Genomic DNA, 24,006 nt, shown 5'->3' on the forward strand with positions numbered 1-24,006 from the left:
ATGGACTAGTCAATGGACTAGTTTATGGACTAGTCTACGGACTAGCCTATGGACTAGTCTACGGACTAATCTATTGACAAATCTATTAACTAGTCTATGAACTAGTCTATTGACTATTCGATTTACTAGTCTATGGACTAGTCTATTGACTAGTCTGTGGACTAGTCTATTGACTTATATATGGACTAGTCTATTAAATATTCTATTAACTAGTCCATACAATAGTACATTGCACTAGTGTATGAACTAGTCTAGTCTATGGACTGGTCTATTGGCCAAAATATGGACTAATCTATTGACTGGTCTATGAACTAGTCTATGCCCAGTCTATAGACTGGTCTATTGACTAGCATATGGACGTCTATTGACAGGTCAATGGACAGGTATATTGACTAGTCTATGGACTGGTCTATGGACTAATCTATGGACTACTCTATTGAATAGTTTATGGACTAGTCTATGGACTAATCTATTGACTAGTATATTAACTAGTCTATTGACTAGTCTATTAACTAGTCTATTGACTAGTCTATGGACTAGTCTAGTCTATCGACTAGTTTATGGACTAGTATATTGATTAGTCTAAGGACTAGTCTATTGACTAGTCTATGGAGTAGTCTATTGACTAGTCTATAGATTAGTTTATTCACTAGCCTATGAGCTAGTCAATGGATTAGCCTATTGACTATTTTAAAATCTAGTTTATTGATTAGCCTAAAGACTAGACTAGTTTATGGTCTAGTCTATGGAGTAGTCTATAGATTAGTCCATGGACTAGTCTGTAGATTAGTCTATTCACTACCCTATGAACTAGTCTATGGATTACTCCATGGACTATTATATTGATTAGTCTATGGACTAGTCTATTGCTTAGTCTAGTCTATGGAGTAGTCTATTGGCTAGTCTATAGATTAGGTTATACTCTCAGAGTAATTCTCTATTTACATTAAACACTTTAAGATGTTACTCTTATTATTACTCTTATTTAGAACATACCATACATATGTATGTACCATATGTATGTATGTATGTATGTATGTAGGTGTTTTGTATTAAAAAACAACAATAATTTTTCTTTTAATTTAATTGTTTTTTTAAGACTTTAGTTAGCAGACAATAAAACAACAACAACATAAAATTAAAGTAAACAAGTTATTGTTGTTTAACAGAGAAAAAAAAAGAGTAAAATAACCTTAAGGGTAGAAAAAAAGGGTGAGACAAATACCTATAAACATATGTACATATGTATGTAATTTGCACTTATTTATGTGAGTTTTTTTTTAACCAAGTAGGGAGAGAAAAGGGTGATAAAAATTCTTACATTTAATTTTGTTTTTTTTTTACATTATTTGTTTTCATTTTAGAACATGTTCTAAGAATATGGCTTCAATATGTTTTATGTTGTCGGAGGTTATGTATTGTTTTTTTGTGTTTCGTTTTTAATAGCATTTGTTTATGTTTAGTTGGTGTATTTTTTTCTTTTGTTTTTGTTCTATACAATTCACATTGCAATTGTGTTCTTTTAATTATTTAGAAAAATTATTTTAAAGAAATGTTTTTCATTATATTTTTTAATTTAATTTTCAATTGTTTTTTTTTTTTTTTTTTTTTTGGAATTATGAACATAATTTTGCAAAAATTTCGGCTCTTTGCCAATTTGTTTACTGTTTTAGTAGGAAAAATTTTAAATTGTTGAAAATATTTTACAATTTATTTTGACGTAGTAAATTTTTTCCATATTTTTATATTGTATGCAATTTTTAAAAATAGCTTCTTTTGTTTGCCAAATTGCTAAAGTTTTGATTTCGAATTTTTTATATTTTTAAATTTTTTGCAATTTACGTTTATTGAACTCGTTATAAAACAAAAAAAAATACTGATTATTTATAATTTTGTATAAATACTTATTAATTTTCAAGAGGAATTTATTGTTTATAGAGCAGTAAGGCAAAAATAAAACAATAATTTAATTTTTTTTAATATATAAAATTAATTTATGAAAAAAACAAACCATTAAACAAATAATTTATTTAGTTTAGCTAAAATTAAGCTAAATTATTAATTAAGGTTGGTCTCTTGAGCGAATGTGGAATATTTGTTTGTAGATAGGATGAAATGTTACACATACGCCTGCAGGGAATGATGAGTGTTTTGATTCAATTTTAAAGTTTTATAAGTTAAATTTAATCAATTTTTTTTAAGAATCTTAAATGGAATAAAACTTTCAATTTAATCATTTATAGAATGTTTCCATTTTTTCAAAGTTTGCATGAATTTTTCAACACTCTATAAGCTTAATTTATGACACTTTTATCCAGCCATTACCATATTAATTTGTCTGTACAATGTCAGTAAACAAAAATAAACATAAAGTCGTTATAACATTTAGTTATAATATTAATTAACTATTAAGATTAATTGATGAAAAGGCGACAATTGTTCATTTAAATAATATTTAAATTATTATAAAACCAAACACTACTTATTAAAGTGTCAGAAAAATATTTATAATTAATTCAGTTGTCTATGCTTCACTGCATAGATAACCAGAGATCATGTTTCAGAGTTACCAGATATTCGAAATTTAAAATAGTATTAAGTTTTCTAAAAATAGTACTCTTTTGAGATAAAATGTACTAAATTACTCTTAGGCTTTAGGATTATAGACAATTCTATTGGATAATCTATTGACTAATCAATAAGCCAGTCAATTCACTAGTCTACAGATTAGCCTATGAACTTATCTATTGACTAGTCTATGAAGTCCAGTGCATTGGCAAGTCTATGGACTCATCTATTGTTTAATCTTTTGACTACTATGTGGACTAGTCTATTGACTAGTATAAAGAATAGTCTATTGATATATATACGGTCAAGTCTGTGGATTAGTTTATTGACTGGTATATGAACTGACTAGTCTATTGAATAGCCCATTGACTATTCTATAGACTCCTCTATTGACTATTTTATAGACTCTTCTATAGACTAGTTCATTGACTATTCTATAAACTAGTCCATTGACCATTCTATAGACTAGTCCATTCTATAGACTAGTCCATTGACTATTCTGTAGACTAGTCCATAGGCTATTCTATAGACTACTTAGTACAATGACTATTCTATAAACTATTGACCATTCTATAGACTAATCCAGTTTATCGTCTAGTTCATTGGAAAGTCTATATTTTGACAAGTCTATTGACTATCGTATAGACTAGTCTATGGAGTAGTCTATGAACTAGCCCATGGATTAGTCTATTGACTAGTCTTTTGAGTAGTCTATGGGCTAGTCTATTGATTGGTCTATGGACTAGTCTATTGACTAGTCTATGAACTAGTCTATTGAGTAGTCTATGAACTTGACTATTTACTTGACCATGAAACAGTTTATGGACTGGTCTACGGCAAAGTCTATTGACTAGTCTATGGACTGGTCTATTGTCTAGTCTATGGATTGGTCTATTGACTAGTCTATGGATTAGTCTATAGGCTAATAGATTGACTAGCTAGTCTAGTTTATTGCCAAGTCTACATACGGATCATTGACTAGTGTATGTACCAATCGATTGACTAGTTTATTGCCAAGTCTATATTTTGACAAGTCTATTGACTAATCTATGGAATAGTTTATTGATTAACCTATGGAATAGTCTATTGAGTAGACAATTGTCTACTCTATGAGTAGTTTGTTGACTGGTCTATGGACAAACCTATTACCTAGTCTATAGACTAGTCTACGGACCTCTCTATTAACTAGTATATGGAATAGTCTATGAGCTAGCCTATGGACTATTCTATTGACTAGACTAATCCGTAGACTAGTCAATAGTCTACGGATTAGTCTATGGATTAGTCTAATGACTAGTCTATTGATAAGGCTATTGATTAGTCTAGGGATTTGTCTAATGACTAGTCTATTGATAAGGTTATTGATTAGTCTATGGACTAGTCTATGAACTAGTCTATTGAGTAGTCTATGAACTGGACTATTTACTAGTCTATGAACTAGCCTATGAACTGGTCTACGGCCAAGTCTATTGACTAGTCTATGGACTAGTCTAGTCTATTGACTAGTCTAGATTAGTTCATTTACTAGTCTATTGACTATAGTCTATGAAGTAGTCTATGAACTGGTTTACGGCCAAGTCTATTGACTAGTCTAGTATATGGACAGGTCTAGTCTATGGATTAGTCTATGGACTAATGGATTGACCAGTTTATTGGCAAGTCTATATATGGATCTATAGATAAGTCTATTGATTAATCTATGGATTGGCCTCTTGATTATTCTATGGAATCCACTATAATGAGTACTCTATTGACTGATCTATGAACTAGTTTATTGACTAATTTTTTGATTATTCTACGGAAAAGTATCTAGACTAATCTATGGAATAGTTAATTGATTAGTTTATGTAATGGTCTCTTGAGTAGTAGTTAACTTGATCAGTTAATGGATTGATCTATTGATCATTTTAAAGACCAGTCTATGGATTATTCTATTGACTAGTCCATTAACTTGATCATTTACCTATGGACTGGTCTTTTAACTAGTTTATGGTCCAGTCTGAGGGCTAATCTATTAACTGCTCTAAGACCTTTTCTGTTGACCAGCCAATTGACTTGTCCATAGACTAGTTTACTGATTATAATATAAACTTGTCTCTGCACTAGTCTATGGACTAATTTGCTGACTAGACTATTCTACAGACTTGTTTATGGACTAGTCGATAGACTAGCCTTTGGACTTGTCTTTCGTCTATTTCATTGTTAAGTATATGGATGGATCTATAGAATAGTCTATTTACTAGGTTGTGAACTAGCGTGTTGACTATTCTATAGACTAAAATATTAACATGATTATCGACTAGTCTATTGGCTAATAAATGGAGTACTAAGGCTCCCATTTCAAGGTACTTTTTAAAACAAGCAAATTGGTAAATATTAAACTTTTGATATCGAACATTTAACATAATTCAAGAACCGATTTACACTATATGATTTTACTAGACAATGCGCCATTTTAATAATTTACTTGCAAATTGCATTCTGTAAGACGTATTAAAATGTTTTCTTCCACCTTTACTAATTAAAAATATAAATTACAAATACACAGAAAGAAAACCTTGCTTCGACGTCTAGCTATAATTAAATTTTATTGCTAAAATTTTTATGACTGGCGCAATCGTGACAAGATTATAACATTCTATGCCAAGAATTTCTTTAAGTGCAGCATATAAATCTCAATAATTTGTAGCTATTTTCAATTCAGTTCATATAATTTTCAACTTTAACTATAAAAAAATACAAACAAAAATAATAATATTTATGTGCAAAAAAAAGTTTACAACAAAAAAAAAACATCCCCATACATCACACACACACAGCAAAAAAAAAATGTAGTAAAAACAATTTAATTATTGTTGAGCGGGTCATAAAAACAAAATTAAAATATTTTTAATAATTATGAAAACTACACAACTCAGAGAACAGTTTTGTTATTGCCATGGTTTCTTTTTTTAATTATTTTAAATAATTTTTCTAGTTAATGGCTGATTTTTTTTATGGGTCATAAAGTACCCAACCTAGGACAACATATTTTAAATTAAGTTATGCGGTTTATTATTCGAGTAATAAATAAAATTAATGCATTTTTTTAAATATTATTGGTTGATATTTTTACAATAAGTTGATTTTAGTTTTTTTGCAGTATTCATTTTTTTAATTAAATATCAATATTTTTATTTATTTTATATTGATTTCCTAACAATTGACAACAAGTCTCTGGTTAGTATTTCTAATAAATAACCTTGAATTGAAATTGCATATTTTATAATAAATAAGATAAATAACAATAATAAATAATGTAAGAAAGAAAATCATTCTTAATAACGGAGACATTAGGGCGGTAGGTAATGATGTTACGAACATAGTGGCTAGTTATTGTGAATGAATAATTCACGATAACAAACTAATCTATTTCACTATTGACTAGTCTATTGCCTAATATATTGACTAGACTATGGACTAGCCTATGGTGTATTCAATGACCTATTGACCAGTCTATTGAATACTGTATGGACTAGTCTATTGGACTAGTGTACCAACTAATCTATGGACTACTGTATAGACTAGTCAATGGACTATTCCAAAGACTAGCCTATGGTGTATTCTATGAACTAGTCTATTGACAGTTGTATGGACTATTCTATGGACTAGTCTATTAACAGGTCTATGGACTAGTCTACTAGTGTGTGGACTAGTCTATATACAAGCCTATAGACTAGTCTATAGTCTATTTACTAGAGTATGGACTAGTGTACCAACTAATCTATTGACTACTGTATGGACTAGTCTATGGTGTATTCCATGAACTATTGACTAGTCTATGGACTAGTCTATTGACAGGTATATTGGCTATTCTATGGTATAATCGATTGACAGGTCTATGGACTATTCTATGGACTATTCAATGGACTAGTCTACTGACCAGTCTATTGAATACAGTTTGGACTAGTCTTTTGATTAGCCTATGGACTAGCATATCAACTAATCTACTGACTACTGTATAGACTATTCTATGGACTAGTCTATATATGGACTAATCTATATACTATAGCCTATAGATTAGATTATAGTCTATTTCTAGAGTATGGACTAGTATACCAACTAATCTATTGACTACTGTATAGACTAGTCAATGGACTACTCTATGAACTCGCCTATCATGTAATATATGAACTATTGACTAGTCTATTGATAGTTCTATGGACTAATATATGGACTAGTCTATTGACAGGTCTATGGACTATTCTATGGTCTACTGACCAGTCTATTGAATACTGTGTGGACTAGTCTATTGACTAGCATATAGACTAGTTTATGGTCTATTAACTAGCCTATGGACTAGTGTACCAACTAATCCATTGACTACTATATGGACTAGTATATTTACTAGAGTATGGACTAGTCTATTGACAGGTCTATGGACTTTTCTATGAACTAGTCTACTGACCAGTCTATTGAATAATGTATGGACTAGTCTATTGTCTAGCCTATGGACTAGTGTACCATCTAATCTATTGACTTCTGTATAGACTATTCTATGTACTAGTCTATTAACTTGTCTATGGACTAGTATACCAACTAATCTATTAACTACTGTATGGACTAGGTTATTGACAAGAGTGTGGATTCGTCTACCAACTGATCTATTGACTACTTTATAGACTAGTCTATGGACTACTCTATGGACTAGTCTAAGGTGTATTATATGATCTATATTATATGGTCTATTGAATATTATATGGACTAGTCTATTGACTACTTTATGAACTAGTCTATGGTGTAGCCTATGATCTCTTGACCACTCTATTGAATACTGTATGGACTAGTTTATTAACTAGTCTAGTCTATGGACTAGTCTATTAACTAGTCTAGTCTATGTACTAGTCTATTAACTAGTCTATGAACTAGTCTATGACCCAGTCTATTAATTGGTCTATTAACTAGTCTATGGACTAGTTTATGGACTAGTCTATTAACGAGTCTATGGGCTAGTCTATTAACTAGTCCACCAACTATTCTATTGACTACTACATGGACTAGTCTATGGACTTTTCTATTTACTATTCTCTAAACTAGTATATTTATTGACTAGTCTAAAGATTTTGAATCTTTTAAGCTTTCCTCAATGTGATATTGCCAAGAGTATTTTAGACATTTTATAAATCTTGCCTTAATTTTGGAACACCCTTTATTATACATATGCATTCACAGCATTAAGATTAAAATAAAGTAATAAAACAAATATTGTACTTACTTCTTGACCGATTTGTCCCATATCTGCGTAACAATCAACCATTGAGTACATTGAATTAAAAATCCAGTTTCTAAAACACTAAAATATGTATATAAACACGACTTCTTAAACACCAAGCGTCCAAATCACACCAGAAAAAAATGCAATCAACGAAAAGAAAAAACGCCAAACAGCAAAAATATACAAATGTTGTTGTTGTTTTTGTTTCTGTGTTGTTGCAGTTGAGGTTGTTAATGACAATAATGTCTTATGTTGCTTGTTGTTGCCTGCAACAAAGTTAAACAAAAACACGTTTAACTTAAAATCGCTTATAGTATTTTGTTGTAAATAAAACTACAACAAAACAGTAGTAAAAAGTGCAGTTTTTTTCTGTTGTTGTAGCAGTAATTGTTGTTGTTGTAATTTATATCACTGGTTACTGTGTTTTGTTTGTTTGCTGTTAAGAAAGAATAAATAAAAGGTTGTTTTATTTTGTTTGTTGTTGTTGTTGTAGATGTGGTTGTTGTTGCAACTAAAAAACTGGGACAAATATGGAAATTTTCTCTTTTTTTGTGTGTTAGTTTTATTTAAAGATTTTTCTTCTTTTGTGTAATGTCTTGTTGTTGGTTTTTTACTGTTAAAGACAGAATTTTTATCAAAAATAACTGTTATACAAAGAATTTTCTATAGATAAACTGTTATATAGAATTTTTCAAATGAAAAAAAAATATAGAAAAACTGTTATACACAAAATTTTGTTATAGAAAAAAACTGTCATACAGAATTTTTATAGAAAACTGTTTTACAGGGAATATCCTACAGAAAAACTGTTATATTAAAAACTGTAATACAAAGTATTTTCTAAATGAAAATCTGTTATACACAAAGTTTTGAAATAAATACTGTTAAGAACAAAATATTTCTTAAGAAATAACTGTTATACAGAAAATTTTCCATGAAAAACTGTTATACACAGATATCTCTATAGAAAAAACAGTTATACACAGAATTTTCTATATTAAAATCTGTTATACACAACATTTTCAAATAACAACGTTTAAAAACAAAATATTTCTATATGAAAAACTGTTATACTCTAAAGTTTTATAGAAAAAACTGTTATACAAACAATTTTCTATAGAAAAACAGTTTTACACAGAAAAAATATAACATACAAAATTTTCTATAGAAATATTTTCTATAGAAATTGCTGTTATATACAGAAATCTCTATAGAATAAACTGTTATACAAAGAATTGTTATATAAAAAATTGCTACAGAAAAAAACTGTTATATAGAAATTTTTCTATAAAAAAACAGTTATAATAATTTTTTATAAAAAAAACTGTTATACGCAGAATTTTCAATAGAAAAACTGTTATACAAAGCATTTTATATATTAAAACTGTTATACAAAGAACTTTCTTTAGAAAAAAACTGTTATACATGAAAAATTATATGGAAAAATCTGTGATATTTTTAGAAAAAACTCCTATACACAATATTTAAAAAAAAACTGTTATACACAAAATTATTTGTATAAAAACAGTTTTACACAGAATCAGCTTTAGAAAAAACTGATATACGCAGAATTTTCCAAAAAAAAAAAACTGTTATAAACAGATTTTTAAAGAAAAAAAAGAAAAAAAACTATTATACAAAGAATTGTCTATATTAAAACTGTTATACAAAGAATTTTCTTTAGAAAAAAACTGTTATACATGAAAAATTATATGAAAAAACTGTGATATTTATAGAAAAAACTGTTATACACAATATTTTCTATAAAAAAACTGTTATACACAAAATTTTTTGTAGAAAAACTGTTTTACACAGAATCTGCTTTAGAAAAAACTGATATACGCAGAATTTTCCAAAAAAAAAAAATGTTTTACACAGGTTTTTTAAGAAAAAAATAATTATACAAAAAACTGTTATACAGAAATTTTTCTATAAAAAATTGTTATACGCAGAATTTTCTATATTCTACAAAGAATATATATATTAAAACTATAACTATATTAAAACTGTTATACACGGAAAATTCTATAGAAAAAACTGTGATACACAGTATTTTCTGTAGGACAAATTGTTATACGCGGTATTTTCTATTTTAAAAACTGTTATACACAGAATTTTTGTAGAAAAGCCAGTTATTCACTGAATTTTCTACATCAAAAGTGTTATATGCAAAATTCTCCTTAAGAAACTCTGTTATACACGAAGTTGTTTGCAGAAAAAAACTGTTATACGCAGATTTTTTTAAAGAAACAAATTACTTCTATAGAAGAAACTGTTATACAAAAACTTTTTTTATAGAAAAAAAAACTTTTATACAAATAAAAAATGTTAAAAACAAAATATTTCAATAAAAAAAATTGTTATAGACAAAATTTTCAATAAAAAAACTGTTATACTAATTTTCTTAATAGAAAAACTGTTATACAAAAATTTTCTATAGAAAAAACTTTTATACACAGAAAATTCTGCATAAAAAGCTGTGATACACAAAATTTTCTATAGAAAAACTGTTATACGCCCAATTTTCTATAGAAAAAACTGTTATACAAAATATTTTCCATAAGAAAATTGTTATACACAGAAATTTCTACAGAAAAAACTCTATAAAAAAACTGTTATATATTGTATATTATATATGAAAATTTGTTATACGCAAAATGTTCTATAGATAATAACTGTTATGCTCATAATTTTCTATATAAAAAAACTGTTATACACAAAATTTTCTGTACGAAAACTTTTATATACAAAATTTTCTGTAGAAAAAAACTGTTTTACACAATTTGTTTTTAAAAAACTTGTTATACTATAAGCTTTTATAGAAAAATCTGTCATATATAAATTTTCTAAAGAAAAAACTGTTATACACAAAATTTTCTATAGAAAAAACAGTTATATACAGAAATTTCTATGGAAAGAACTGTAGAACGCAAAAATTTTTATAAAATACTGTTATACTTTTTATATGAAAACTTTGTTAAACAAAATTTTATATAGAAAAATTATTATACACATAATTCTCTATAGAACAAAGCGTTATACAAAAATGTTTCATTTATTTAAGATGCATTTAGGTGAGGGTGGTGTTTGTTTATTTACTTTTCATTTAACAAATTTCACTTTAAGCCAAAATGTACTATTTTTCTTCTTCTTCTTCTTTTCGTAATGATGCCAAATAAACAAAGCTGTGTTTGGATTTGTTTTGGTTTATTTTGTTTTTAGTTCAGTTTTGTTTTGGTTTAAAACACTTTTGAACCGGTTTTGTTTTGGGGATCTATTATTCAACCAGTTTGTTATTGTTTTGCTTGTTTTTTTTACTATTTTGTGTTGGAGTAAGTGTTTGGAGGCATTTTTTTTTATTCTTGTTATTATTGTAGTTGTTGCTTGTTAGCTGTCAACGTCACTCTTCGTTAAATACAAAACTTAAACAAACAAACACACACTCACTTATACAACCTTGGCGACCGTGAGTCCCGTGTGCACACCACAAACAACAACAAATTTAGATTAAATGAAAAATACAACAACAAAAACTAAAATCTAGCGTTTATTTATGCCTGGGGGAATAAAAATGACAACAAACGTTTGTTTTTATTGTTGTTGCTGATATTTAGTGCTCTTTTTGTTGTTGTTGTTCTTGTTTTTATTACAAATATTATTTTGCCCCCCTTTCAACTCTTTTTCTAGTGGATTGTCTCTGCCTACCTTTTTAATCACACTCTCTTCAATTAGTGTGATAATTGTTGTTGTTGCTTTTTATTACCGCTGTTTCTTCTTCTGCTGCTGCTGTTATAATGGTTTTTTATCTTCTATTTTCAGTGTTGACAATCTCAACAATGTTGGTTTGTGATTTAAACGTTTAAATTTATAATTTTCACCTTTGATTTTCGAATTTAAATAGTAAAATTGCAATAGAAATTGTTTATTATTTTTTACTATATAAAATTTAATATTCTGTTGTATTTTTGTTGCACTATTTTTAGTGTTTATTGTATTTTTATTATTATTGTTGTTGTTGCACTTATTATTGTACTTTTTGTGCTTTTCACTTGTAATCATTGGTTGTTTTTTACAAGGAAATTTTTTGATTTTTTTGGGCGAGGAAAACAAATAAAACTCTCTTTTTTCGTGGAGAATAGGAATAAAGAAGAGTTTTGAAGTTTGTTTTTAATCCTTTAAATCCAGTACAGCAGTTTTTATTCTTTCTTCTGGGTACAGAGTTGAGTTGAGGACGTATGGAAATTAAGTTTTCAAAAAATTTTCAATAACGGATCTCTGTAAAATAAAGGAAAAAACAATAATTACAAATTGTTATACAAAATAAAATCTTATCGTGAAAATTTCTATATATAAAACTCAGAAGAAGAAAAAACTATTATACTCAGAATTTATTATAAAAATAATTGTTATACAGAAAATTGCTATAGAAAAAACCGTTATACAGAAATTGTTTTTATAAAAATATCTGTTATAATAATTAAAAAAACAGTTATACGCAGAATTTTCTATAGGAAAACTGTTATATCAAGCATTTTCTATATTAAAACTGTTATATAAAGTATTTTCTTTAGAATAAAACTGTTATACACGGAAAATTTTGTGGAAAAAACTGTGATATTTGTAGAAAAACTGTTTTACACATAATCTGCTTTAGAAAAAACTTATATACGCAGAATTTTCCAAAAAAAGAACTGTTATACACAGATTTTTTAAGAATAAAAATGCTATAGAAAAAACTGTAATACAGAAATTTTTCTATAATAAACTGTTATACGTAGAATTTTCTACAGGAAAACTATTATTTTGTACACAAACCAATTATACACAGAATTTTCTACATCAAAAGTGTTATACACAAAATTCTCTTTAGGAATATCTGTTAAACACGAAATTGTTTGCAGATAAAACTGTTATACGCAAAATTTTCTACATCAAATTGTTATGTACTGAATTTTCTATAGAAATAACGGAATTATTTGTATTAAAACTGTTATATACAATTTTTTTCTACAAAAAAACTGTTATACCGAAAATTTTTGTAGTAAAACTATAGAAAAACTGTTATACACAAATTTTTCTATAAAAATAAACTGTTATACCAAAAAATTTTGTAGTAAAACTATAAAAAAACTGTTATACACAAAATTATTTGTAGAAAAATCTAATGTACAATTTTTTTTATAAGAAAACTGTTACACAAAGAATTTTCTACATCAAAGCTGTTATACGCAGAATTCTCTTTAGGAAAAACTGTTATACATGAAATTGTTTGCAGAAAAAACTGTTATACGCAAAATTTTCTATATCAAGTAGTGTAGTGTTATGTATAGAAGGAACTGTTATACACGGATTCAATTGTATTAAAACTCTTATACACAATGTTTTCTATAAAAAGAACTGTTAAATTGAATAAAAACTCGTAGTAAAACTATAGAAAAACTGTTATACATTGAATGTTCCACAGAAAGAACTCTTATACACATAATTATTTGTATTAAAACTGTTATACACAATTTTTTTCTATAAAAAAAAACTGTTATACCCAGAATTTTTTATAGTAAAGCCATAGAAAAACTATTATACACAGAATTTTCTATATCGAAACTGTTATATACTGTATTTACTATAGAATGGATTGTTAAACACGGAATCATTTGTATTAAAACTGTTATATAAAATGTTTTCTATAAAAAAAATGTTATACCTAGAATTTTTTGTAGTTAAACTGTATAAAAACTGTTATGCACTAAATTTTCTTTAGTAAAAACAGTTATAAAAATAATTTTTTTATAAAAAAACTGTTATACAGAGAAGTTTTTATAGAAAAGTTGGATATATAGAGTATTTTTTATAGAGAAAACTCTTATACACAGATTATATATAGTTTTTCTATAGATTTTTAATATAAAGCTATAGAAAATCTATTATACACAGAATTTTCTTTAAAAAAACTGTTATACACGAAATTGTTTCTAGAAACAACTGTTATACTCAAAATTTTCTATATCAAAACTGTTATATACTGAATTTTCTATAGAAAGGACTGTTATACATGGAATTATTTGTATTAAAACTGGTATATAAAATTATTTTTGTAAAAAAACTGTTATACGAAAAATTTTTTGTAGTAAAACTGTAAAAAAACTGTTATACATAAAATTTTCTTTAAAAAAAACTGTTATAAAATTGTTATAAAAAGAAATTTTTTATAGAAACTATTTTAAGCTTTTTTTTCTACAGAAAAAACTGTTATGCAGAGAATTTTTATAGAGAAAACTCTTATACACAAATTATATGTAGTTCTTCTATAGTATTCTACAGCAAAAAACTGTTATACAGAGAATTTTTATAGAGAAAAGTCTTATACACAGATTATATGTAGTTCTTCTATAGTATTCTAAAGTATAACTGTAGAAAAACTATTATACACAGCATTTTCTTTAGAAAAAACTGTTATACACGGAATTGTTTGCAGAAAAAACTGTTATATGTAAAATTTTCTATATCAAAACTGCAGTAAATACTGATTTTTCTATAGAAAAAAATTCTTTAAAAAAATATTATACTAAGAATCTTTTGTAGTAAAACTGTAAAAAAAACTCTTATAAACAAATTTTTCTTTAGAAAAAAACTGTTATAGAACTGTTATACAAAGATTTTATGTTATGAAAACTATTCTAAGCAATTTTTTCTACAGAAAAAACTGTTATACCGAGAATTTTTAATCGAAAAAACTGTTATAAAGATATTTTTTTTTGTAGAAAAAAACTGTTATACATAGATTTTTCTCTAAAATAACTATCGCAACCAGAATATTTTTTACAGAAATAATTTCCTCTAAAATAACTGTCATAACCATAATTTTTCATAGAATAGTGTTAAATACTAAATCTGTCAATAGAAACAACGTTAATGCATAATATTCTCTATAGAAAAAACTGTTATACGTAACATTTTCTTTAGAACAACTTTTATACGAAGAATTTTCTTATACACAAAGTTCTCTAAAGAAAAACTGTTATACATAAAATTTTTGTAGAAAAAATATTTTATAGCAAAACTGTTATACACAAAATATTGTAAAGAAAACAAAATCTCAAAATTTTTACAAAAAAAATTTAAATGATTTTCAAATAAGTCACTTCTCCATCCCTGTTATAAATTATTATGAATTTTTTTTGCTGTTGCTGTTGTAAAAATTCTTATCACATTTTAAAAATCAAACAATAGTTTTTTTGTTGTTGTCGCTATATAATGATTATAGATGACATATATACACAAAAAAAAAAAAAACCTATTCCAACAGCCCCTTGAAGTCAGTCAACCAGCCAGCCATTTAGTCAGCCGCTAATTTATTCCACACTTAGCAACTATTAACTACTAATACTTAGTTAAACTATTAATATATGTAATTATTATTGATATAGTATCTGTGAGTTTTGCCAGTATTATTTTATTAATAAATTATTAAGATTATTATTTGTTTTTGTTTAATAATCAGACCCTCAAACGTTGTATTAATATGTAGGGTATTGATTTAATAAATGATTTATTGTCTAATGAAATAAATCTACAAAAATTTTAATTGAAACATAGAAATACTCCAAAGAATATGAAAATGTGAAAATATTTGTTAAAAATTTTAAAATTTTGATTTTTATGTTTGATCTATAATTTTGAAAATCTTTTTTCAAGTTTCCCACTTTACTCTTAATCGTCTAATACTGAAATAATTTGTTCTGTTCTTTTGTTTAATAATTTAATATAAATATTTTTTAAATAAATATGCAATGCTATGTTTTTGTTTTATTTTTGTAAATATTTTTCTAGCTTTTTTTTTTTTTTGTCTTTTATAATGAACATCTGTTTTCATTGCAAATTGTCAGTCAATCGTTCGTTTTTAGTCAACAATTGACCCAAAACATTATAAATTTCATTTTCTGGGGTTTTTTTTTATATTCTATACAAAGAAAAATGTGTCAATTATTATTAAAAACAATAGCAAATAAAACTGAAAATAAAACATTTAAATTGTTTAAACAATGATAGTGTTTGTTAAAAAAAAAACGAGGAATTGAAATAAATTTTAATATTTAGAACAAAGAAAAAACTAAGTTTCAAATATTTAGAGTCGAGACAACTAAAAAATGGCAACTTTTTAATAGCTTTAACTACAAAATTTTGTTACATTAAACAAACAAGTTGTTGAGAGTAACAACATTATACTTAAATAAACCATTTTCTATGTTTAATTATTACAAATTGTTATTGTTTATTAATTAAATTTAAAAAAATATCACTAAATAACTGTCTCTGTAATCTAACAGCCATTTGAAAAACAAACAACAACAAACTACCGTTAACATCGAAGGGCAGGCATATTTACCTGCTATTTGCTGCAGCTGTTTTCAAAATTCATAATAACATCCGATAAAACTAATTATTTAACTATGGCTAGACAAAATAATAGAATTTGATAATTTTTTTTAACAAAAAAATAAAACGAAACCTTTTAAAGTCACGTTCGCCATAGCACGCCCTTTACAAAAAGTAATTGTTTCTGTGTGATTTAGTGCTGCTGCCGTCGAACATAATAATTTGTTCATAGAAATAAATAAATAAATACAATATTTTTTTTTGTAAAATAAACAAAATATTTAAAAGAAATATAAAAAAAAGAAAAAACTACCAAAATTACCAAAAGAAGGGCTTAAATTACTTTATTAAGACTGGGCTGTTGAAAAAGCAGCAATCAAGTTATAAAAAAAATATAAACGAGGGTCGTTAACAAATTATTTTAAAAGTAAAGAGTTTTTGCACTCAAAATTGTCCTTGCTTTTTAGTGATGGTACCAAAAAAAAAACTATTTATGAGACTAGTATCCAAACTATAGACCATACTATATTTGGGAATATATACTAGACTATTGTTCAAACTAAGTATAGAATAGACTATAGTCCACACTTTATGCTAGACTTTTTTACAGACTACACTGCAGTTCAGAGTGTAGACTAGACAATAGTCCAGTCTATAGACTAGTTTATAATCGATACTATAGATTACACTATAGTCCAGAGTATAGACTAGACAATAGTCCAGTCTATAGACTAGTTTATAATCCAGGCTACAGATTAGACTACAGTCCAGACTGTAGAGTACTCTATGTCCAGACTATAGTAAAGACTATACACTAGTCAATAGTTCAGACTATAGATTAGACAACTGACTAAACTAGGTATAATCCAGACTATAGACTACTAGACTGTAGAATATAAACATGACTATATCAAGACTATAGTCCAGACTATAGACTAATCAATAGTCCAGGTTATAGACTAGACTATAACTCAAACTAGACTATAGACTAGACTATAGTTCAAACTATAGACTAGACTATAGTCCAGATTATAGGCTAGACTGTATTTTAAACTATAAGGTAGAATATAGTTCAAACTATAAACTAAACTTTAGCCCAACATATAGACTAGATTGTAGTCCAGACTATAGACTAAACTATAGTCCAGATTATAGACTAAACTTTAGGCCAGACTATAGAATTGACTGTAGTCCAGACTATAGACCAGACTATAGACCAGACTATAGACGAGACTATAGACTAGATTATAGTCCAGAATATAGACTAGATTATAGTCCAGACTATAGACTAGATTATAGTCCTGACTGTAGACAGCTTATAGACTAGACTGCAGTCCAGACTATAGACTAAACTATAGTTCAAACTATATACTAAACTATAGACTAGACTGTTGTTCAAACTAGAGACTAGACTATAGTTCAAACTATACACTAGACTATCGTTCAAACTATAGACCAGACTAAAGTTCCAACTATAGACTAGACTATAGTTCAAACTATGGAATAGACTATAGTCCAGACTATATATTAGACTATAGTCCAGACTACAGGGATGCTATAGGCTAAACTAATGTCCAGACTATAGACCACACTATAGTTGAAACTATAGACTAGACTATAGTTCAGACTATATATTAGACTAAAGTCCAGACTACAGGCAGACTATAGGCTAAACTAATGTCCAGACTATAGACCACACTATAGTTCAAACTATAGACTAGACTATAGTCCGGACTAGACTATATACTTGACTATAGAATAGACAATAGTCCATACTATAGACTAGACTGTAATTCAGGCAGTAGGCTGGATTATAGCACAGACTATAGAATAGACTATATTAAGACTATAGTCCAGACCGATCAATAGTTCAGATTAGACTATAGTCCAGATTACAGACTAGATTATTATCTATTAATTATAGTTCAAACGATAGACTAGACTATATTTCAAACTATAGACTAGACTATACTGTAGTTCAAATTATACACTAGACTATAGTCTAACTATAGACTATACTATAGTTCAATGTATAGACTAGACTATAGTTCAAACTATAGACTAGACTAAACTATAGTTCAAACTATAGACTAGACTAGACTATAGTTCAAACTATAGACTAGACTATAGTTCAAACTATCCTATCTAGTCCAGACTAGAATATATAATTGACTATAGACTAGACAATAGTCCAGACTATAGACTACACTATATCAAGACTATAGTCCATACTGTAGACTAGCCAATAGTCCAGGTTATATGTTACACTATAGACTAGACTGTAGTTGATATAATAGACTTGATTATAGCCCAGACTATAGACTAATCTATACAAAAGCTATACTCCAGAACGGTCCTGATTAGACTATAGTCCAGGTCACAGACTAGATTATTATCCAGATGATATACTAGTTCAAACTATGGACTTGATTGAAGTCCGCACTATACCCCTGAATATGGACCAGATTGTAGACAAGACGGTAGTCTAGACTATAGACTTAAATAAAGTCTAAACTATAGACTAGACTATAGTCTACTGTATAGTCCAGGCTATAGACTTGACTGTAGTCTAGTGTATAGTCCAGGCTATAGACTAGACTATAGTCTAGTGAATAGTCGAGGCTATAGACTAGACTATAGTCTAGTGTATAGTCGAGGCTATAGACTAGACTATAGTCTAGTGTATAGACGAGGCTATAGACTAGACTATAGACTAGTGTATAGACGAGGCTATAGACTAGACTAGCCTCGTCTATACACTAGACTATAGTCTAGTGTATAGACGAGGCTATAGACTAGACTATAGTCTAGTGTATAGACGAGGCTATAGACTAGACTATAGTCTAGTGTATAGTAGACTAGACTATAGTCTAGTGTATAGTCCAGGCTATAGACTAGACTATAGTCTAGTGTTTAGTCCTAGCTATAGAATAGACTATAGTCTAGTGTATAGTCCAGACTATAGAATAGACTATAGTCTAGTGTATAGTCCATATTCTAGACTAGATAATAGTCCAGACTATAATTCATAATATAGACTATTATCTAGACTATAGATTATAATTTAGTCCACACTTAAGACCATACTATAATCTAGACATCAGTCCTGACTATAGTCGAAATTATAGCCAAGACCACACTAAAGCGCAGACTAAATTTATTGAACTATAGTCCTGACTATATAATTCACTTATGTAATTCCGTAACCACCCTCGTATAAATAAATCCCTTTTAACATTCAAATAAATCAGAACCCCAACATTTATTATCATTGAAGGGCTTAATTATGAATAAAATGATTTCATATTTTTGTGTTTATTTTCAGCTATTTTTTATGCCAAACCACTTTAATAATACAATAGAATATAGTTCAAACTATAAACTAAACTTTAGCCCAACATATAGACTAGATTGTAGTCCAGACTATAGACTAAACTATAGTCCAGATTATAGACTAAACTTTAGGCCAGACTATAGAATTGACTGTAGTCCAGACTATAGACCAGACTATAGACCAGACTATAGACGAGACTATAGACTAGATTATAGTCCAGAATATAGACTAGATTATAGTCCAGACTATAGACTAGATTATAGTCCTGACTGTAGACAGCTTATAGACTAGACTGCAGTCCAGACTATAGACTAAACTATAGTTCAAACTATATACTAAACTATAGACTAGACTGTTGTTCAAACTAGAGACTAGACTATAGTTCAAACTATACACTAGACTATCGTTCAAACTATAGACCAGACTAAAGTTCCAACTATAGACTAGACTATAGTTCAAACTATGGAATAGACTATAGTCCAGACTATATATTAGACTATAGTCCAGACTACAGGGATGCTATAGGCTAAACTAATGTCCAGACTATAGACCACACTATAGTTGAAACTATAGACTAGACTATAGTTCAGACTATATATTAGACTAAAGTCCAGACTACAGGCAGACTATAGGCTAAACTAATGTCCAGACTATAGACCACACTATAGTTCAAACTATAGACTAGACTATAGTCCGGACTAGACTATATACTTGACTATAGAATAGACAATAGTCCATACTATAGACTAGACTGTAATTCAGGCAGTAGGCTGGATTATAGCACAGACTATAGAATAGACTATATTAAGACTATAGTCCAGACCGATCAATAGTTCAGATTAGACTATAGTCCAGATTACAGACTAGATTATTATCTATTAATTATAGTTCAAACGATAGACTAGACTATACTGTAGTTCAAATTATACACTAGACTATAGTCTAACTATAGACTATACTATAGTTCAATGTATAGACTAGACTATAGTTCAAACTATAGACTAGACTAAACTATAGTTCAAACTATAGACTAGACTAGACTATAGTTCAAACTATAGACTAGACTATAGTTCAAACTATCCTATCTAGTCCAGACTAGAATATATAATTGACTATAGACTAGACAATAGTCCAGACTATAGACTACACTATATCAAGACTATAGTCCATACTGTAGACTAGCCAATAGTCCAGGTTATATGTTACACTATAGACTAGACTGTAGTTGATATAATAGACTTGATTATAGCCCAGACTATAGACTAATCTATACAAAAGCTATACTCCAGAACGGTCCTGATTAGACTATAGTCCAGGTCACAGACTAGATTATTATCCAGATGATATACTAGTTCAAACTATGGACTTGATTGAAGTCCGCACTATACCCCTGAATATGGACCAGATTGTAGACAAGACGGTAGTCCAGACTATAGACTTAAATAAAGTCTAAACTATAGACTAGACTATAGTCTACTGTATAGTCCAGGCTATAGACTTGACTGTAGTCTAGTGTATAGTCCAGTCTATAGACTAGACTATAGTCTAGTGAATAGTCGAGGCTATAGACTAGACTATAGTCTAGTGTATAGTCGAGGCTATAGACTAGACTATAGTCTAGTGTATAGACGAGGCTATAGACTAGACTATAGACTAGTGTATAGACGAGGCTATAGACTAGACTAGCCTCGTCTATACACTAGACTATAGTCTAGTGTATAGACGAGGCTATAGACTAGACTATAGTCTAGTGTATAGACGAGGCTATAGACTAGACTATAGTCTAGTGTATAGTAGACTAGACTATAGTCTAGTGTATAGTCCAGGCTATAGACTAGACTATAGTCTAGTGTTTAGTCCTAGCTATAGAATAGACTATAGTCTAGTGTATAGTCCAGACTATAGAATAGACTATAGTCTAGTGTATAGTCCATATTCTAGACTAGATAATAGTCCAGACTATAATTCATAATATAGACTATTATCTAGACTATAGATTATAATTTAGTCCACACTTAAGACCATACTATAATCTAGACATCAGTCCTGACTATAGTCGAAATTATAGCCAAGACCACACTAAAGCGCAGACTAAATTTATTGAACTATAGTCCTGACTATATAATTCACTTATGTAATTCCGTAACCACCCTCGTTTAAATAAATCCCTTTTAACATTCAAATAAATCAGAACCCCAACATTTATTATCATTGAAGGGCTTAATTATGAATAAAATGATTTCATATTTTTGTGTTTATTTTCAGCTATTTTTTATGCCAAACCACTTTAATAATACAATAACAACAAAAAAACTCATAAAAATCAAGGTTAAAATATAGTTTGGAGTAGGGCCCCATTTGAACTCATAAAAAAAAACGTTGAAAAAATAAAAAATATATATATTAATTAAGAAACAATAACAGAAAACTATAAACACATACATAAATACATACATACAATATATATGTATGTATAAGAGAAAATTGAACCGAAAAGTAGTTTTAATAAATTTATTAGTTTTATTTAAATTTTCATGAAAACAAAAATGAAAAAATAACACAGAAGAAAGGCAATGAAATCAAAGAGAATTTAATAAAATTTTACGAGCATTTAACATAATAATTTTAAACATAATTATTTAAATGGTTTTTTTGAAAGAAAATAAATATGAACACAAAACAACATATTGAAAGCTTTAATAATTTGATTTTATGTAAAAGTGTCAAGTGAATAGGGGACTAAAAGCCATTTTTAAGAATAGTTAATAAAAGTTAAGTTTTTGTAAAATTTGTAGGCCCTTTTTTATTTAAAATTTATTGTTGTTTTGTTTGCTTAAATCTAAATTATATAAATAAATTTATTTGATTGTGTCAATCATTAAAATGTAAACAACATTTTTTAGTCCATTCTATTTTGTTTTTCATTCAAATCCAATTTAAATTTAAATTTTTTAAAAGTTTTAAAAAAACATAAATTGGTTTCTTATAACACGTATGACAGCAGTTTCTTCAAATTGAGTAAATTGATACGACACTATTTATACAGTCAACGACAATAAAAAAGAATAACTTGCAATTCATAGAGAATATTCTGGAAAAGGTGCATATGTACCCAAGTTTATACTTTAGCTTTAAACTTTAGAATCTTAAATGACAATTGATTAGTTTACCTGTGTTATATTAAGTAAACAATTGAAAACTCTTTACATTATATATGAAGTATATGTCAAATGAACATGTAATCAGCCAAGTAATTGGAGACAATTATTGTCTAGAAAACTTCTATAGTTAAAGAGACGTCTATTTAAATATCTTCAAAATATACAGGGTGCTAAAGCCGAATCGATTAAATGTATTCATTTCATAAAATAACAAAACGCCCATTTATTACAAAACTGAAATAACTCGAAATTCGAGAGATTGGGAATTGGGTTTATATAGTTTATTCGAAATTGTCTAGTATTTTCGGTGTAAGAGAGGGATTTTTTATTGTACGCGTTAAAATTTATCAAAGATGCTTTCAATAACGTAGAAACAGTGACTCTTAAACTATCCTTTGATCATTTCCCAATTGACGGGGCGTCCCTGACTTCATTAACCATATACTAAGGAATAACAAATAAGCTTTGAGATGTACGATATAATAAAGTGGGATTTTGATCATCATTACTGTGGGTAACCAAGATTAATAGCCTATTAGGGCCTTAACCGATGAAGGATTTAGACTATGTGTATGTTTCACAGATGATGTTGTAATACCTCTAGGGATTCTAATTATTTATACATGTGGGCCGAAGAATATGCCCTGAATACGGCTTATTAGTGATTGGGGATGAAGCAGAGTATGCTGCAGGAGTTGGAATGCGTAATAAATCAAATCTGTTTTGCGTGGTGACGAACCACATCCTGCCCGTGGTATCTCCGCAAAGAATAGCGGATCTACAGTGGACGCTCGAAAACATCCGTAATTCTCGGTTTTCGAACCACATCCTGCAAGTGGCATCTCTGTACAATAGGCAAAGAATAGCAGGTCTAGAGTGGATGCTTGAAAACACCCGTAATTCTTGGTTGTAATCCGTACCGTGACCATGATGATGAATGGCACTACGTCAGTGTGTCCTTTAATGGTGGCATCGGGACCATCATACTGTTCGGTTGTTTTTGTTGCCTATCTATGGTAAAATTCTCCGCTCTATTATTTAGCCTTCCGCATTGTTGGATTTATGTCCCAACGGACAAAGAGGATGCATTACTGGCGTCTGCACCCAATACGCAAGCAGCAACGTCTGATGTCCCGACAGCCACAACACAGGCACTCAGTAAAGATCCAAGGCCTAAACAATGTGGAGTTTCGCGTAAACGCTTCTAACTTTATATTGAGAATGACATGACAGAGGTTCGTATTGAGTTACGAGGAATCCATATTCCTAGGAAAAGAGGCAGATGCGATGGATTTACACTGGAAAACCCTAAC

At 28.4% G+C, this 24,006-nt stretch overlaps 1 protein-coding gene across 1 annotated transcript in view; it reads right to left on the bottom strand.

The window, feature by feature from the left end:
- The window catches only part of LOC119609746 (sestrin homolog), an 84,499-nt gene that overhangs the window by 53,069 nt on the left and 7,424 nt on the right, over positions 1 to 24,006 (bottom strand). Inside the window, 2 exon segments of the mRNA XM_037964650.1 lie at positions 7,823 to 8,088; positions 11,528 to 12,097. Coding sequence (XP_037820578.1) covers positions 7,823 to 7,873 — 51 coding nt within the window. The 5' untranslated portion in view covers positions 7,874 to 8,088; positions 11,528 to 12,097.

The sequence above is a fragment of the Lucilia sericata genome, unplaced genomic scaffold (assembly GCF_015586225.1).
Source record: "Lucilia sericata isolate MDLA Ls3-8-SP2 unplaced genomic scaffold, ASM1558622v1 Contig001053F_arrow, whole genome shotgun sequence".
Classification (NCBI taxonomy): Eukaryota; Metazoa; Arthropoda; class Insecta; order Diptera; family Calliphoridae; genus Lucilia; species Lucilia sericata.